The 19131-nt window shown below is 28.2% G+C and overlaps 2 protein-coding genes across 2 annotated transcripts; both read right to left on the bottom strand.

Moving 5' to 3' along the window:
• Window positions 1–1229: 1229 nt before the first annotated feature.
• Window positions 1230–3496, bottom strand: LOC105617200 (CCR4-NOT transcription complex subunit 7). The gene is made up of 6 exons (XM_012198766.1): window positions 3481–3496; window positions 2528–2713; window positions 2266–2425; window positions 1878–2154; window positions 1649–1789; window positions 1230–1358 (listed from the first exon to the last, which is right to left on the bottom strand). The coding sequence occupies exons 1-6, from the start codon at window positions 3494–3496 to the stop codon at window positions 1230–1232; spliced, it is 909 nt and encodes a 302-aa protein (XP_012054156.1).
• Window positions 3497–9931: 6435 nt separating this feature from the next.
• On the bottom strand, window positions 9932–10415 carry LOC105617202 (trypsin inhibitor-like). Its single transcript, XM_012198768.1, has 2 exons — window positions 10319–10415; window positions 9932–10098 (listed from the first exon to the last, which is right to left on the bottom strand). Exons 1-2 carry the CDS (start codon window positions 10413–10415, stop codon window positions 9932–9934), a joined length of 264 nt encoding a protein of 87 aa, XP_012054158.1.
• Between the last annotated feature and the right edge of the window lie 8716 nt (window positions 10416–19131).

Below are 19131 nucleotides of genomic sequence, written 5' to 3' on the forward strand. Positions count from 1 at the left end.
CCTGTACGTTCTACTTACAAGAAGGGCGTTTCCACTTACGAGAAAACATATTTCGTCGATAAAACGATTGTTGTTTACAATTTGCTGTCGTAAATAGATTAAAATTCGTCATTTTAAAGGCAAATTATTTATTCGATTTTTGCAACTGTCATATTTACAAAGCAGATATTTTTAGTACGATTAGTTCGAAAATGTACTAAAATCTTTTTATTCTTTCTTGCATTCTTGAGGACGACAGGTTTTACAATAAAACACGTGCAGTATATAAGCAAATATTATATATGAAGGCTACTTCATCTTTAAAGTCGTATTACTTTTTTTACATTAACGCATCACTTACGGTATCCGTTATATGCATAATAAAAATGTATGATGCTCTTATATTAATATATTTTATATATTCAACTTAAAATCGCGGACAGCCTAAAAACGGTGTACTTTCCTCCATTGCAGTTTTTTAAAATATATAATACGAATTTTTCGCGTTTAAAATGTATCGCGCTACAAATGCATCATAGAATAAATATACATATTAACAGTAATAGATACGTCTGCTTGTGTATAGGGTGCATCAATAATGTTCGACGAGTTCATATTCAACGATTAAATATTTTTTTACAACAAGAGAGAGAAACACATCTTTTCATTATTAATCGTATTATTCATATACGATAATGAGATGTATATCTGCTTAATGTTTGTAACAAGTTGCAAAAAAATCGGTTACGAAATATTTCTGTAAATGTCGAACACATCAAACATTACTAATACGTTTAGCTGTAAATTATGTTTGGTTTGGGTATGTTAAGCAACTTTCTCGCTTTTTTTATGCATCATTCGAGTAGTTAAATATGTATACGGCAAGGATCTTAAAAGTAGGGGAAATTATGGAATTTTTGTACTGCGACGGTATCTTATATCAATATTGTCCAAATGTTTACAAAAAATTATATTACATTTTTTATGCTGTTGTAAATCTTTTCAATTGATGGTACGTATCACAGAAGAAATCTATAAAAGTCACAGAAAGAATTCAAAAAAATTAAAAAAAGAGAGAGATCTTAAAGAGACACGTCTAAATTGTTTTTCGCGAATGGAACCTACAGCAATGATGTCAATATAATATTGCGGATATGAACCACACTTCATCATTAAGTGAAAAGACTTTTTTATAACATTTTATTTGTAATGAAATAATCTCTCTGTTACGGTTGATTCTTTCTTTAACATTACGACGTTGAGGCATTATCTCCATTACTGTCCATATATCCGCCAGATCCGTTCATGACAAATGATGTTCCCAAACCATAGAGATGTCCACAATATTTTGCATCATCAATATTATCTTCGAAAAACATCTAAAATAAAAGTCAGAAACAAATTAGAACTTTACGTATATAAATCTAGATATGACCAAAATCGAGACATAAGACGTTTTAAAGATATCTTATATCCTGATTTTGATTCGCATACTAAGAACTCGCAATCTAAGAACGTAATATTATTACGTACATATTATTTTTATAATTTTATTTGACAAATTATATATTATTAAACTAAATTTAGTAATTTAGCTGTTTCTATTAAAATTTATTATTAAAGTTTATTATTAAAGTTTATACTGTATTAGCAATTTAATTTTACTTACTTCTCGCATCTTAAAAAAGACCATTCCAGTAAGAAGGGAATCAGAACCTGCTTGATGCTGAGGACCTACTCTTTGAATTTCCAACTGTTCTGCCACTTCTTGTAAACCGCCTTTCAAGTTCTTGCACGATTTCATTAAGTACTATGTAATATAAAAATAAAACGTATTTTTTATATTTCGTTTATTCTTAATTAATTTTATTTATTTATTTTTTAACAAAACAACTCACTTTTACATCATATATCGTCGGAAAGTATATCCTAAGAAGCTCGAAAAATTCACTTTCTTCCTGTGGCAATTTTTGATCCGTCAGGAGTTTCAGTAAGTAACCAAAGTCATAGCCAGAATGAAAAGATAGCCATTTTATGTCATCAACAAGAACAATTCCTGATGTCATTAATAGCTCAGCAAATTCTAAAGGATCAATGCCCTCCTCTTCATGTTTTTTGAACTGTATACCACTATTTTGTAGCATATCTATACTATCCTGTGCATACATGTCTTCACTAGTAACAATAAAATACACACCTTATTACCGGAATTATTTTTAAAAAATTTAAAAAACTTTGAATTATCTTAAATTAAGAATTAGGTTAATGTTAATAACATACACTTACTGTAAGTTGAATTTAAAATTAAATTGCCATGTTGTATAGCTACCGCCCGGCGTATTCCCCGATTCGTCAAGGAATGTGAGACCAAGTTGAATTATTCGTAGAAGATCTACATTGCAACGTAAGAGCTGGTATTGATAGTCGGCATTGGTTCTGAATTCTCCTGTTCCAAATAAAAAACTTGCAATTTGCACATGCTTCCAAAAGTAACATATTCCATTATGGAATTTTTATTTTATATGGAATACAAAAATTGCATTCTTACCAATAGGCCTAGCTACAACACCTGGAAATTCTGTATCCATTGCGATATACTGATATTGTTGTACGACTTGACGAATTGTACGAAACTCCTCTTCTAGATTATGTCCCCATACATCTCTGATTCCACATTCTTCATTACTGGGCATATTCCCTCCTCCCTTTTGCTGCCCTATTTGGTTGGTCCCACCTAAAAGTTCATTCATAACAAAATTCATTTCACAACAAAATAATAAATTAAATATTAGATATATAGAAATAATAAAAATATTCTATGCTTCTCTTTTCATTCCTTAATTAATTTGTTGTTAGTGTAATATTTGACAAAATATATGAAATATATATATTTAATTTTACAGACTGCTATCATAAGACTTGAGTACCAGGAACATAAAAGTGAAATTTTTATAACAAAAATCTCTTTGAAATAGAATTAAATATTCATACAATATTCATATTTATACAGAATTATAAATACACATCCTCCAAAAATGACTTCTTTATTCGTAATATAATTACATAATTTTCAATCAATTAACGATAAATTTTTTTAACGTTAAATTGATTGTTTGAACTGCAGCTTCAAACAAATATATGTTCTTCACAAATTTTGCAAAAAAAATCACATCTTCTCTGGTACTGACAAATGCATGTTTTTCAATAGTTTCACATACTAACACAATGTCATATGAGACTTCTATTTCCTTTATTACATCTATCTTTTCATCCACTCGAAACTCGTCCTTTATCTACTTTGCTTCCATATTCCTGTAATGCGTATGTCTTTCAATTATCAATTGAATATATAAAGATTTCACTTTTAATGTTCCTGATCCAGTATACGTAACTCTTTAATCTATAAAGCGTTATCCAGTATCACCGCAAAGATCATATATGATTACTACATTTTCTTTACGTTGCAAATAGAGATCAAATGTACATCGTGCTTGTACACACCGGTAGCTGAAGGCATATTCCTGCATTCACCGGGACTATGCTTATCTTCAAATTCCTTCTGTCACGGTCTTTCCTTCTTCATATCACTGGAAATTTGTGAATAATCAGTGAAACAACCTCTTACGTAACGCCTGCAAACTGTTAGTGACCAAGAGAAACTTGAAATGTCATCTGCATCGTATGGGAACTACGTATCATTAATAATAACAGCTAGCACTGGATCCTCAGTCACTATTACTATTATACAGGCAAGACAGGTTATGGATCGCGGGTAAACAACAACAGTTCATCACAGTGGACGTTGCGCAAGGATGAAACGCGGACCGGCACGAGAACACGAGTGAACACGCGTGCGAGAACACCGTGGGAGAACGACGCGGGGCAGCAGAACTCGTTATTTGTTAAATAAGTTTACTGGGGAACCGAGGGGGGTTATGTGCCCCCCCGTTGGAATAAGCAGAGAACGTCTTCCACGAGGTGCACGGACAGCACCGTGCGGCAATCCGTACCTTGCAGTATGATATATTCCTGGTCAGCAATCTGAGCGCAAAACGATTTAATCGAGGCTGCACCCACTATCTTGCCGTGTCAAATCATGAACGGTTTAAACGATTTCTTTACCTCACGAGCTCAGTACGCGCGACGGGCGCTTCGGTCGCTGAGATCAGAGAGAAACTTGAGAGAGCCAGAGAGGCCATCCCGACGTTTTACATAGAACCATCAAAATTGCTCATACACTAGCGCCAGTACATCTATTAATGATTTGAGAACTACATAACTACGTCACAGTTTAATTGTGGTGTTGACGATAAAACGGTATCACGGTATCGAAAATAAATATGCAAGTTCATCATAAATCGCAGTGCTAAATTATGTGTTAAATTGCTTTAAACAGTATAATATAAATTATAATTTGTAAATCATTTAAACATTTTGTAAATATAAAAGTATATAATTACTTAAAATTCTATACTACAATTCTTCAAGAGAATTAAGATATTAATAGCAATATAATTCCACTAAGTTTTATATTTATTGTTAAATATGAAACGTATCATGGTAATAATTATGCTCATTCGCTTTTGAAAGATTAACACTAAGATATAATTTCGTTGAATCTATTTTATTCCGACGTCACATATATAAAAAGAAATTTAATGTTGTTTTCCATTTCATTTATACTTTATATACAAGTGACAAAATTCAAAATTTATTAAAAATTTATCTAACAATAGAGAAAACTTAGTAAAATGTACCGCTATAATATTTTGATTTGAAAAAGTGATACGTATATTTCTATATTTGCACAGTGTGCTTAAAATGGTCAATTTATAATACTAAATTACATTTTTTTTCTTTCTTTTTCTTTCTTGAAAATTTGAATTGAAAATAAATGTATAAACAAGCTTTTTTGATTCATTATATGTTATAAATAACGACTATTGATTGTAAATTTCGGTAAATTTGTAAGCATTAAATTTTTCATTACTAATTTAAAACTTTGCTATGTGTTTGTAAAATAGCATATTTATAAGTTTGATCTTTTTTTCGTACAGTCTTTATGATCATCTATTTTCTCTCTAATTCATTTTTAACTTTCAAAAAGAATATGATTTTTATAGTCTGTGTTCAGGACATTTTATCTTTCTATATAGTATATAGTAAGGTGAACTATATGTTAATGCTAAATTCGCACTGCCATAAAACATATAAAGTGCATTTAGAATATGAGCGCTTCTCGAGAAACTCACAGACCTAATTTTCGAAAAAAATTGAATTTTTCGGCGCGTAGCGCTTCATTATTCCATCTGAAAACTAGCGTCCATCCAATAAGAATTCAAATACAGTGTCCGTAGCGAGGCACGCGATCATTGGCCGGTATATAAGCGGTGGCGATATCAGTTGACATGTCCATATAAATAGCACGTAATTTGTGGTTTTCACGCTTTTGCGACTTGAGCAGCGGCATGTTTCGCAAAGAGAAACATCCCTGATTTCGAATTAATTATTATATAATCTTTCTGCGAAAAGTATCTTACAGAGAGTCCCTATCAGAAAATAAAACGACAAGAAAAAGGATCATTAGAATTTGCCAATGAGGTACTTAATTAATAAATCAATTATTAAATTATTATTTTCACGTGCGATGCAAAAACATTTCAAGAACCGATTGCTTTAAGATTGTTTAAGAACTCTTGAAACTCTCGAATGGTAATGTTTTATGTCGTATTATAAAAATATTCAATGTTATTATCGTATTCCATTTTTCACTGAGTATAGGATTTAGTTTAATGTGACGGTAAATAGTAAACTAGATAAAATTAACTTTTCTTAAATTTTAAATATCGCGTAATGTAGATTCAGCATTGGTAAACTAATCATTCGTTCAAACGCATTTTTCGCAATATTGGTTCGGCTGAAAATCACGATACGTAGCGCGCCGCGTCGCTTTTAACGCGTGAAGTTAACTGCGGGTTGGAGATGAAACCGCTTCACTGTTTTGATCGCATTTACATTTCATTCGTGCCGCAGAACGCGAATGATAGGGAATGACATGGCGGGATGGATCAGCTCTGAAACGAGTGACGCAATTAAATATAGTAATTAAAATCCAGAGATTTAATATTTAATATTGTCTATATTTAATTCTTTTTCGATATTTAACTATTGCTTAATTATATAGATTCGGTATTCATATACTGATAATCTGTTTACGCAAAACTTGTTCAGTCGGAAGTATATCGCATGAATAATTAACAAATAGATTCTCGGATATCAATATAATCTACACAAATTCATACTTTTACATTTAACTTGCATTATAATACGAAATAACAATCATATATTATCTCGAAATACAGAAATTTTTTCGGTCGTTAAAACGAAATTAAACGAAACCTCTTCTCGCCAACTTAATAATTAAATTCACTCTTCATTTATAGATCGTAGTGAACAATGGAACGAATTGACTCCGAGATTAGTGGCATCGTGATCAAATGGTAATTGAAACTCAACTTGTACTTGTAGATTATTGCAATATTTAATTCGCATCTTAATATTAATTCTTAATATTAATACAGATATTTGTAATTTTATATTTTATTTCTTAAATTATAACTTTCTTAAATTATAATAAGTATCTTATTTCAAGTAAATGTTAATGTAAATAGTAAATATTTATCTTTTTTATATTTATGCAAAATATTTTAAATAGGATATTTTATAGATAATTTTATCTTTTAAATAAATATTTCTATTAAATCTATTTCAATTGTTTCCTGCACTGAAAAATATATATTTATTTTCTATTTCAACTAGCAGATAAACGCCATATAGACGTTTTTTTAATAGGTTTTTTTCCAAAGAAATAGCCTATTCTACAATGTACTCTTTGTTTCCTGTTTTTGTTTTTTATCTTTTGTTTTTTTCTCTTTTACAACCATTTTATCGGCAATTGTATTTCTTGTTACATATTTCTTGTTTCTTTCGAAATTCGTTAACTTTTATTTTGAGCGATATAAACAAAAAACCAGATAAAAAGCAAAAAAACAAGATAATAATAGCAAAACAAGTAAATAATAGCAAAAAATAAGAAACAGAGAACAAAAAGCACATTGTAGAATAAACTTTATGAATTTTAAAACATCTTTATGATATCTTTTAAGACGTTCCCAATGTTCTCTAGGTAAATAAAATTTACAGTCGATAATATAAATAGCTATTGCTTCATGCTTCAAAATTTGAATAATTTTTAGACGTATGTCTTTCCAAAAGTTTGAGATGTCTTTTGGAAAAGTTTTAAAAACGTCTATTTCAAAATGTTTTTTGAATGTATATCAGACATATGTATTCTTTGGAAATTAATATAGTAATAATCTGATTTATCGGCTCAATGTAATTTAAATGGAATCGATAAGTCAGACTACTACTGTGATCTGCTGAAGAAAATAGTTGAGATAGAAAATAATTAAATAAATAAATATTTTTTTTAACACAGTACAGAAAAACAATTGATACAAATCTAATAGAAATATTTATTTAAAGAATGCGTCAATCGATCATTACTATTTGAAATACAAGTATTGTATTTTACGTAATAAATATAAAACAGACAAATAGTATTTACTATTTATACCATTAACATTTACTTGAAATGAATATCTGCGGATTAATACACTGTACTGTATAATGTATAATGTAACACGTACAGTGCAAATCCGAAGCATGTCTGTATACTAATGCCCTCTCGGCAAATATTGCATTGCTATGAGAAATCACAAGCCAGAGAGGACGGGCAATATTATCATTTTTATTAATGTTAGCATGATTTAATATTTATTTGTTATGAACACAAAAATCTGTAAACAATTTTATTGCGAAAAATATTACCTGAATCAGGGATTGAACCCCAAATAATATATAAATTTTTCTGTTTTATTTTTCATTTTTCCTCATATATTACGCTGGATGATTTCTTCGCGATAAAATTGCTTCGCGATGTATGTAGCAAGTTGTGTGTACTACATAACTTAAAGCAACTTTCTTTATAGAGGACTATAGTCTCGTTCATGCAGAAAGTTATTCTAAGTTATGCAAATCACAAAGTGATCATCTTTGCCGTTGTAAATTGAAAGAGCCGGAAGCGATCAGGTGTATACTGACGAAAGCTATATATATTTTTTTATCAAAAATCTAATGATGGCTATAAATTGTGACGTAATTTTATGACATTCAAATGTAATAATATTTAATAATATATTCATATTTATTGTTGAAGTATAATAATATTTAATGCCCGCTTTCGATTTAGGATTATTTTCTCCATTTTATTTCAAATATATTTTAAATACGTTCTAATATAATATAATAATTTAATAATGAAATAAAGTAAGTATCAGAATATGTGCTAAATACGTAGATAGACAGAATAAATCACAATCTATTTACTGATTTGGTAATAATAATATAATGAAAATATAATATGTTTAACAGTTAGTATATGATTAGATCATTCTGCGCATTTTTTTTTTTTTAGAAAAGAGCATCAAATATTTAGTTACAACATTTATAAATATATAATCCTATAAATATTTTCCAAGAGAATATTAAAGTATATGAAAATCTATCTCTCTTAATATAATTCTTACATATTCTGAAAGCGAAAAAAAAGTAAAATTTAAAAGTGATAAAAATTAACCCAGTCACAAATGATTCATTATGTAAAAGATTGGAAAATTCATCGCATGTACTAAGGATTAATACTATACAAATTATAAAAGTTTTGAAATTGTAAAATACATATTCTTTTTTATTCTTATTTATCTTTAATATTATAGGAAAGACAGAAAAAAAGAAAAAAAGAAGAGGTAAAAAATTACAAGCATTAGTCTTTTTATTTGTGTTAAAGTATCTCAAACACTTATTCGTTTATATACGTTTATGTGCGATTCCTAAACGTATCTAATATTCTACATGAAAAACTTTAAAGACAGTTGTAGAATATTAAATATGTTTAGGAATTGAATATAAATACAAGTGCTATTGGATCATATTAGAATACACAATGATGCAGAAATAAGGGCTTTTTTTGTTCTTATTATATACATTTAATTACATTACGTCACTAAAATTATAATTTCTTACACAGTAAAAAAATTGTATATTTGTGTTGGAAACGGAAATTCCACTATGTTAACAGTTTGTGTTGAATTTTTTAACATATTTGAGTGTTAATTTAATTTAAGTTTTAATTTAATATAATGTAATGTATATTATTTAAAGATTTTGTGTGAAATTGATAAATATTCAACGTTTTTTAATGTCAAAATGACACAATTTATAAGTAAGTGAACAAGTAACATAAAAATCATATGTTTTAAAACGTAAATTCTTAAAACAAATAAATGAAATACATATTAATATACATGTTATTATAAATTTTCTGAAAAAATATTTCCACGATTTGTTTACAAACTATGCCAATATTATTTTGTTTGTATTTATTCTCTTACAAAATATTTGTGTAACCTTCTAACATATTCATCTTGTGTTAAATTAAGCCAAAAGCTCGATATGTGGTTTATGTTAAATTCGACACATTTTTTCCAAGTATATACTATTAACCTGAACTATACACACTGAGATGCCAAAAACTCCAATGCTAATTTACTAAATTGAAATTTTTTTCATGTTTCTGAACTTTTTTTTTCTTTAAATCTGTACGAAGTTTCTTAAAATTCTATTGACTTTTATATATCTTATTTCTTAATCAATTCTCCATCGATTGAAAAAAAAATAATTGAAATATGTTCATTTTTACGAAAATTACAGTAACAAATATGGATGGAGTCCCAGAGTATGTAAGGATAAAAAAAAGAGTGTGTATAGCTAGGTTAAATAAATTTCTTGTTAAGCCTTTACTGAGTCTCTTGCTTATCATTTTTGTCCATCGTTATATAGTTTTACATGTCATTTCACACTCGGATATAGTTTTGAAATTGTTTGCATTTGCATGACAGCCACCATATATGAATTGTTCGCATTGTCCGGAAGCTGAATTGTACGCGTACCTCGGTATTTCTGCTCTACAAGGACCCGTATTCATAGGCAATAGGCATACTAAAATAAGCAATAACGAATAAATTACATACAAATCTTTTTGTCAAAGTTCTCATTGTGATATACGAATTTGAATTTAATAACTTTAATTTTTTTATTATATATTTAGCTCAAGCCTACACAGAATATACATTTTAATAAAATTAGTGTTATATAATAATTAGAATATTGAAATAAGTAACGTAATAAAAAATGTCATGTTTAAAAGAAGAATGCTTACATGATGGATATAATTGCTTAGATGTTATCTCGTGCATTAATATGACGATAATAAACACAAATAATAAACGTGCTTTAAGATTCATTTTCGCGTACATACAATATTTCTGTACTTCCACAATTCTTGCGTATTAATACTTTTTCCAAAATCTCGTTGCTGACGATTAACATGCACTATGAAAGATTGTATATCTTGCTTGGAAATTGCTTCTATATAAACCATGACATTTACATGAGAGAGGGGATTATCTTTACACATAACTAGATTATAAAAAAGCCTAATCTTATTTATATGAGTTTCTTAAATATACATATAGATACTGTAAGACTTTTATACAAAATTGACGGCATTTTTATTTCATACAATCAGTAGAATTTATCATTTTCTGTATTGAATAACAGTTATTATAACGGGAGTATAAAAAATTATCGCAACAATAATCGCATGGAAAAAAGTATTAATTACAGAATTTAGTTGCATATGCCTTATTCTAACAACAAGATACTTATGGCTCACTTCCGTCACGGTCAAACGCAAACAATTGCCTGGTCTAATTTGTGTATCATAACTTTTGTTTGTGTATCATAATATAGATATGTATGCATGTACATATACCAATGACTTTTACACTCTTCATCTTGACAAGAGAAATCATATTTTCTAGTATTTATCTAAGGCTCATATTTATAGTTGTAAAGAACTTGAAACCAATTTCAAGACAGGATATACCTAATTCAACACATAAATATAGTTATCAGCTTGATATTTCTGACATACTTACATTTTGTAATCGATTTAAATGAAAAATTTAGATGATATTTGCTTTCAGATATGATTTGAGTTCTATTTTTCATTTAATAATCAAGAATATTGCATAAATATTACATTTTTTTGTTAATATGACATTTTTTTTGTTAATATGACGACAGAACGGCTTCGATAATCTTCACTTTGATATTATCAAAGTCATGACCCTAAGTAACCTCCAACAGATTTTGCTTGATGGTCGCTCTTTGTTAAAAAGTTGTTAACAAAAAAAGTTTTAAAAATAACGTTTTATTTCTGCTATACATATATTAATATTAAATAAAATACCTGAGGGGAATAAGACCTAGGCACTAAATAAGGCTTTTAAATTTATTAAAAGATGTGTCATAAAAAGTAGATAAAAAAAAATTAAAGAATAATTGGAATCGATAGTAACATATTTTGTTTAATATAACAAAAACTTGTGTGTATGAGGCTAGTATGAGTCATTTTTATAACAATCCGCTGCAAAATTTATCAGTATACAATGTTTCATAATTTATTATAATTCATTATAATATTATTCAACTTTTCCTAATTATGGAAAATAATTAATAAATTAATTTTTTTAAATAAGTATAAATATTTTTTTTTAAACAATATACTTATTAAATAAGACCCATTTATGTGATTATTATTATAGCTATTATTATTTGTTTGTAATGTGTGGAGTTTACACCAGAAAACAAAAAACGATTTTCAATGTTGTTATCTTTTAAAAAGCCAAAATTGCATTCAAATTGCTAGAAATTTTCGAAGATTAAAAAGTTAATTAAAAACAAAATTAAAGATATTTGAGAGTAGAGTAAATTCTAAGAAATTTCCTTTCTACGATTAATAATCATTTTAAAATGATTTAGAAAGAAAATGTTTACTTTCTTGTCATTTGTAATTTATTTTTGATTTGAGCAATATATTCATATGCATAATATCAGAGTTTAATAAAATTTTTTTTCATTTATTTACACATATTCTATATAAACACTATATTTTATTTTGAGTGAATGAAATGAAAATTTGATTCTTACTTAGTTTATTTCAATATTTCCAAAAATAGAATTAAAAAAAAATAAAATAAATTAGGTGAGCCTTATTCGCCTCAAGTACCTTATTATTTTATACTTTCCCCTGTTTATACGCGAAGCGAGTCTCATCCCACTTCCCCTTCTCCAAATGGGCGTACTTTCATAATTACTGTTGCTTGTTATATAATAATTACAATTTAAGTTATACAATTAAATACACACTTACATTGCCAAGTTTTTTTGTTATTAATTTTTTAACGAAGAGCGATCTTGAAGTAAAATGTTGTCGTGACCTTCACAACATATATGTCAAGATTATTAAGAGTTGTTTTAATATTTACTGTTGTTGTCAATATTTACCGTTTAAATATTCTGAATATTATCTTTAGATTTTAATTTGCATCAGATACTAATCTTGTTTTACCATTATAAAAGTAACGGAATTGTAACAAACCATTATTTTTTTAAGTAATGATAATTATAACGAATTATTTTTGAGAACTAATAATGGTGTTAGTTACTTTTTTGACTCGATAAGAAATAATGGTAAATTAATTAACTAGTCGAAAAAATGTAACGAATTTATAATAACATAATCCGCCGTAAACGGTCCAGTCAAATTTTTGGATTAATTTAACAGAGAAGATGAATATGTTAGAAGGTTACACAAATATTATGTAAGAGAATAGATACAAAAAAGATAATATCGACATAATTTGTAAATAAACTGTAAAAGTATTTTTTTTTTCAAAAAATTAATATTTATGATATGTTAAATTAATACGTATTTTGTTTATTTGTCTTATTGTTAGAATTCACTTTTTAAAACACATTATTTTTATGTTACTTGTTCACTTATTCACACATTGTATCATTTTGACATTAAAAAATGTTGACTACTAATTTTACACAAAATCTTTAAATAACAATCTCATTATGTTTTTTACAATTAACATGAATTATATATACAATACACAAAATTTCAACACAAACTATTAACATAGAATATGAGTAAACCGTTTCCAACACAAATACACAATTTTTTTTTACTGTATACTTTTAAAAAGTACTTTCCAATCCTTAGTAAAAGTAATTTATATTTGTGTTAAAATCACTGTTGAATTTTAACATAATTAAATTTTAATTTAAATGTTAATTTAACATAAAATGTGTTATTTAAATATTTTACGTTAAATTGATATTCATTTCTTATTATCAAAACAATACAATTTATAAATGAACAAATTATATAAAAATAGAAAATATTTTAAAATGAAAATTTTCATAAGATAAATAAATGAAATATGTTTTAATTTAACACATTGAAATATTAGTTTTATTAAAAAAAAGTTATGCTTCCAAATTGTCAATGAAATGTTATATTTTACATAATTACTATCTTACGTTAATTTCTTACACACACAATTTGCGTTACTATCAAATATATTTATCTATGTTAAATTAACATAAAAATGAGTGGGCTGTTTGCGAAATGTGTTGAACTTAATAATAATAAGTTTTCTCTGTGTATTAATCGCGTTAGGCGTTGCAATAGATATGGGACTCTCTTACAAAACGGCGACGTACGGGCGAGAGTGAATTTATTTTTATCCGCCTGGCAGCTTTCCGGATTTAAGTGTTGCGCCATAAAATCCGTGCAATAGATTCATTTCGAGAGCGGCATCGATTAAATGCACCGGTTATCAGGAGGTTTACGAAATTAGTTTGCCGCAAACTCCGAGGCGGGTGTCAGGTAGCTGACGGTAACTTCCGCCGTTTCGAATACGTAGCAATTTCTCCCTTCCTGCTTTTACGAGGGAAGCGATACTATCGCGTACATTATCCTATCGCGCGCGAAAGCGTTATTCCCAATGTATTAACCATCACATGTATAGTTTCTTTGAGTTGCGATTTGTTGTTACATGGCGCGTGTCTTACCTAATAAAGCAGAAACACTACGGAAGTATGGAACTACAGTTCTGAGTTGAATCGCTCTTCTGCGATCACTTGAAAAGTTTTGTACTGCGCTTTGGTTTTTGTTAATTCTTCGCAACAGTCTAAAGAAACTGTTACTTTTTTGAGATCATTCAAGGATCGTTTTATTTCTACATTTATATAACATATATATATTTTATAGAAACTGAAAATTATATAATAATAATATATATAATATTAATATAATAATATAATAACTTCATACTCAAGGAAAAATTGTACATTGAAATAAAGAATAAAATCCTTATTTTAACGTTTATTACAAAATTGCTGTTAATTATAATTTAATCATGTAAAAATTAATTCAGAGTTGTTGATCCAGCTATAAATCTATAATATCTGATCAGTATGCATTCTTCACATAAATATCTGAACGTGATGGTGAGATGCGCCCTTGGAACATATATAAATGAAAGAAGAATTGAGTTTTGAAATTAAAGGTCAACGTCTATGCGAAAGAGAAAACTATAAAGTTCCAATTGATTGTAATGCGCATATGCCACTCCAGCCCATTTTCTGTATCACTTCATTTTACTTTGTTGTCAATATGTGAGAAACCTTAAAACAACTGTATAATTCACACAGATGATTCTGACGCATGTGCATAACATTTAAAATTTTCTAGCTTTCTCTCTCGCACAAATGTGGACTTCATGCTCGATACATGAACAGCATAGCAATTCTCCTTTCATTTATACAATTATATATTCTAATATATTCTAAGAATGCGCAACTTCTGTTCATCTTTTGAACGCAGCCCATGATATGTTAACTGTTTCTTCTTATAATTTGAAAACTAAATATTTATTTGCATCGCTTTAACATATTTCAATATACAATAGGAAATAAATATCTTTAACGGTCTGGCTAGAGCTTAAGTGCTCTTGTATAATTCCATGTGAATTTATATACTACGTATGTAGTTCTTTAAATTGCGCGCCGAAATGATTTTTCTTAAAACACAAACTCTACTAAATTATCGCAACTCATGATTTCACAAGTTAAATTGACTAGCAATTTAACAATTTGATGCACTTACGCATCTTATAATGATCTTAATAATGCTATTAAACTCTGAATGATATTAAACTCTGTTCAAAGGTAGCATAATAAATTGTTTTTTAATTGTAAACTAGAATGAATGTAGGAATGAAATTTAAGTCTTGAATTAAATAATTGAATTTAGTAGTTAAATAAAAATTTTTAGATGGTATTATGGGATGAGAAGATCTTATAGAATTTTATATATAAATTTATTTTTGTATTTATAAATTTAGGAGTAATAGAATTATATATTTAGTTGGGAGGATTATTAAATTTAATGAACTTTAATTTAAAATTAAATATAGATGAGTAATAAGTAATGAAATTTGATTTTATTTAAAATTAAGAGAGAAATAATTACCTTAGGAATAACAGCGTTTTAAAATATTTTTAGAAAGATCATATTGATAAAATTGATTGCGACCTCGATGTTGAATTAAGATAAAATAATTAATTCTTATTGCGAAATAAAAATTACATGAAATGCTAGAGATTCGGATTCGATTTCCGGCTGAGGTAATATTTTTCATTTATGGAAATATTAAAATGCTTATGGAAAAGAGACAAAAAATTTTTCAAAATTTATATGAATAAAGTATATTAGAACAAAATTTTTCTTTACCCTTTAAAAATTTTCTCTGATAAAGTCAATTTTATGTCTTATTTAAGATATGTTTATGTACAATTTATTTTATTTTTGTCTAAATAATTTAGAATTATCTAAGTAGAACATGGTAAATGTATAGAAATCTTGTGTTATTAATTATGAGTATCCTATTTCCTCGAACTTCAAATTTATCCATAGTAACTGAATATCACTGAATATATCGATAGCATCTTAGTGTTATTAAAAATACGAAATAATCACAACTTCACAATCCGGCAGATGATAGCATATCTTTTCATTACACATTATTTTTCAGAGATTAGTAAAATGAAACGAGCAATATTGATTTATTCTCGAAAATACATGGAGCCATTCTTGATGTTAAGATGGAATCATACGATACTCAATTTCTTGAATGATAAGCATGCACACATGCATGCTGCTGTGCTTAGTTTGATGTATAGTCTGACGTTTGACAAATAGCTTTGAGAAATTAGCGATTATTTCTTTTGATTGGTGCATGCAAGGAAATAAGCTATGAAATAATCCATAGATATAAAAATCATGCAGCATGCAGTGCTCAATGTATGAACGAATTTTAGCATACATCAGAGCAAGCATAACTTTATACATGCTATCATTCAAAAAATCAAGCATCGCAAAATCAAGTGATTCCACTTTTAGCACATCTATGTAATATCACTGATATGTATAGCAATGTTATAAAAGGCCGCAAAGTTAGGAGTATTATCATCATTGAAATGTGTAGCCTGCATCATAGAATCGTGCGAATTGTATGTACAGAGCGATGCGCATAACGGCGACGAAACAAATACAAATAGAATGATAGCGATAATACCGCTTCGTGGTCATGCCTCGCAATCGATATCTTCATGATTTAATGAATGTCGGTGGTATACCGGTAACGGGTGTTTTACGATAATATTATACAGTTCGTACCGTTGCGGTCCCACGCTGTGCCATTGTCTGAATCGGTGGAACTAGACTTCCTTACCTGGCTATTGCGATGAGCATTACTCTTGTCTAAACAATACACGTCGTTCGGCTAGATATTAATTGTGGATTGCCTCGCGGTTAGCACCGAGAAAATATCCGGTTGCGCACAATAGACCGTAACTTTGGATACGAATCATTCCATTTCAGAAATGTATTTTTAACTTCGCGTACTTTCTGAACAGTTTCGTACAGTTCCATAATAGTGGAAATGTGAGAACTCCCTTAATATCGACGATATATCCGCTCTTGAAGAGCGCATAGAAATACCGTCGTTAGTTGTACATCACTGATATTTTAGTTCCATTTGTTAATTATTTATTTATTAATTTATTTATTAATTATTTATATATATATTTATAAATATTTAAAAAAAGAAAATGGATGACAGCTGTCGACTCTATATTTTTATTGAATTAACGATACTCGGTCAGTTTAATTTTTAATTTGAGTCAAGTCATGTATGTACGAAAGTCACATACTCTCAAGTTGTTACAATAACAAGATTTATTGCTTTTGTGGCGATTTAATCCAACGGTATCTATACAGGATTCTCTTATCTGGCGGATACTGGCTTCCCTCGACAAGTAAGAAGATTATCTTTGGAGCTTTCCGGAGGAAAGCTCTCGTTAGGTAAGATGCGATATCATGGTAATTATAGAAGCTTCAATAAGAACCATACGAGCATGCCGATGTAGATACTAACTTTTTGCTCTTTTCATAGTAGGTTTTCATAATGGAATCATAATTGCTATTGCTTATCGCAATATCATAATTATTATCGCTTTCTCATTATTCATAATTATGACAATGCGTAATTAGCGGCGCGATGTAATTTTCATTTGCTTTTAAAGCGCTTAAAAAGTCGCAGGTGCAGGAATATAGTAAGGCTAAAAATTATTATGTCGAGGTGCTCTCGAAAGTAACTCTTAAGGCTGAATTCATCCCATTCGTGATTTCGGCAGGAATAAAAATATCACGAAACTCAGGAGAACAGGTGCAATTTTTCGTCTGGCGTTCAAGGTAAGCCGGTCGCCACCTGTTTCAATACGATCCCTATCGAAGAGCTCTTGAAAAATATATTCGTTCTCAGCTTTGGCTTTATAAGTTTGAACATTATCTTATCAATTGGGTCAGTTTCATCTAAGTAATCTTAGAAATAGAAAATATTATTATAGTTACTACACGAGAGTGTAAAATATTACTATCCTATCTTAAAAATAGAAAGAAATTATGTAAACCAAAAATAGTTTTCTGATTTTCATTGACTGGAAATTAAAACTATAGATAATTTAATATTGGTAGAGTCCGATCAAAATAATCTTTTTTAATTTTGGTTAAAACCATAATCGAAAACTGAAACATCCATAGAAATTTCTCTCTAAAACCTTATGACTATATGTCATAAGGTATAAAGGGCGCAAATATATATATATATATATCATATACTTTTTCTCCATAAATATCATACTTTTATATTGAAACAATAATTACACATGTATCATTACTATTCTAACATTACAGCTCTTATATTCATAATCTGTACTCTGATAGGAAAAAAATGGTTGCAATTACTTAATATATAATTTATTGTGATTTTTGAGATAATTATAGGTATATTTATAGTTGTTTTAAGCATGCAAATATAGTTAACTGTGCTTTTAATAAGTTCACTGCTTAAAAATCTGTAATTTTTTTCTTAATATATATTTTATTACCATATAAACAGCAAATAAATTTAAGAAAATAGTTATATTTATTATAATTGCGATTATATTTAGCAAATAAAAATAATTTTATTTACCATTTATATCTTAATATTTTATTATATTAATATTTGAAATCATAATTTACAGTATAATATTTTTATATTTAAGAGAAATAATTATGGTTATTATTACGAACATTGTAATAGTAATAATCATAAAAATGAAACTCAGCCATAATTATTTTATGCAATTATAGTCACTCATACACTATGTAGTAATCATATTATCTCAATAATAACAAAATTTCAAAACCGAAATGAAATGACAAGTTTTAAACAAGTCTTTAGAAGTAGAAGATCTAGAGAAAATAAATATTTACATAAAATAAATTTTAAATAATAATAAATGCTTCTTACAACTTAATTTCGGCTACGTGGCTGAAACTCCCTTTCAATTTTATTGGCCAAAATCGAAATCTAACTGAAACTTCAATTTTTAGCCGAAACTGGCCGTAACCGAAACCGGAATCAAATTTTCAATCAGACTCTATCTGATAGTCTGTACCCGTGCGATATAATCTCTATCGTGAGAGCTGAATATATACCTTACGCA

The sequence above is a fragment of the Atta cephalotes genome, assembly GCF_000143395.1.
Source record: "Atta cephalotes unplaced genomic scaffold scaffold00012, whole genome shotgun sequence".
In the NCBI taxonomy this organism is placed as follows: Eukaryota; Metazoa; Arthropoda; class Insecta; order Hymenoptera; family Formicidae; genus Atta; species Atta cephalotes.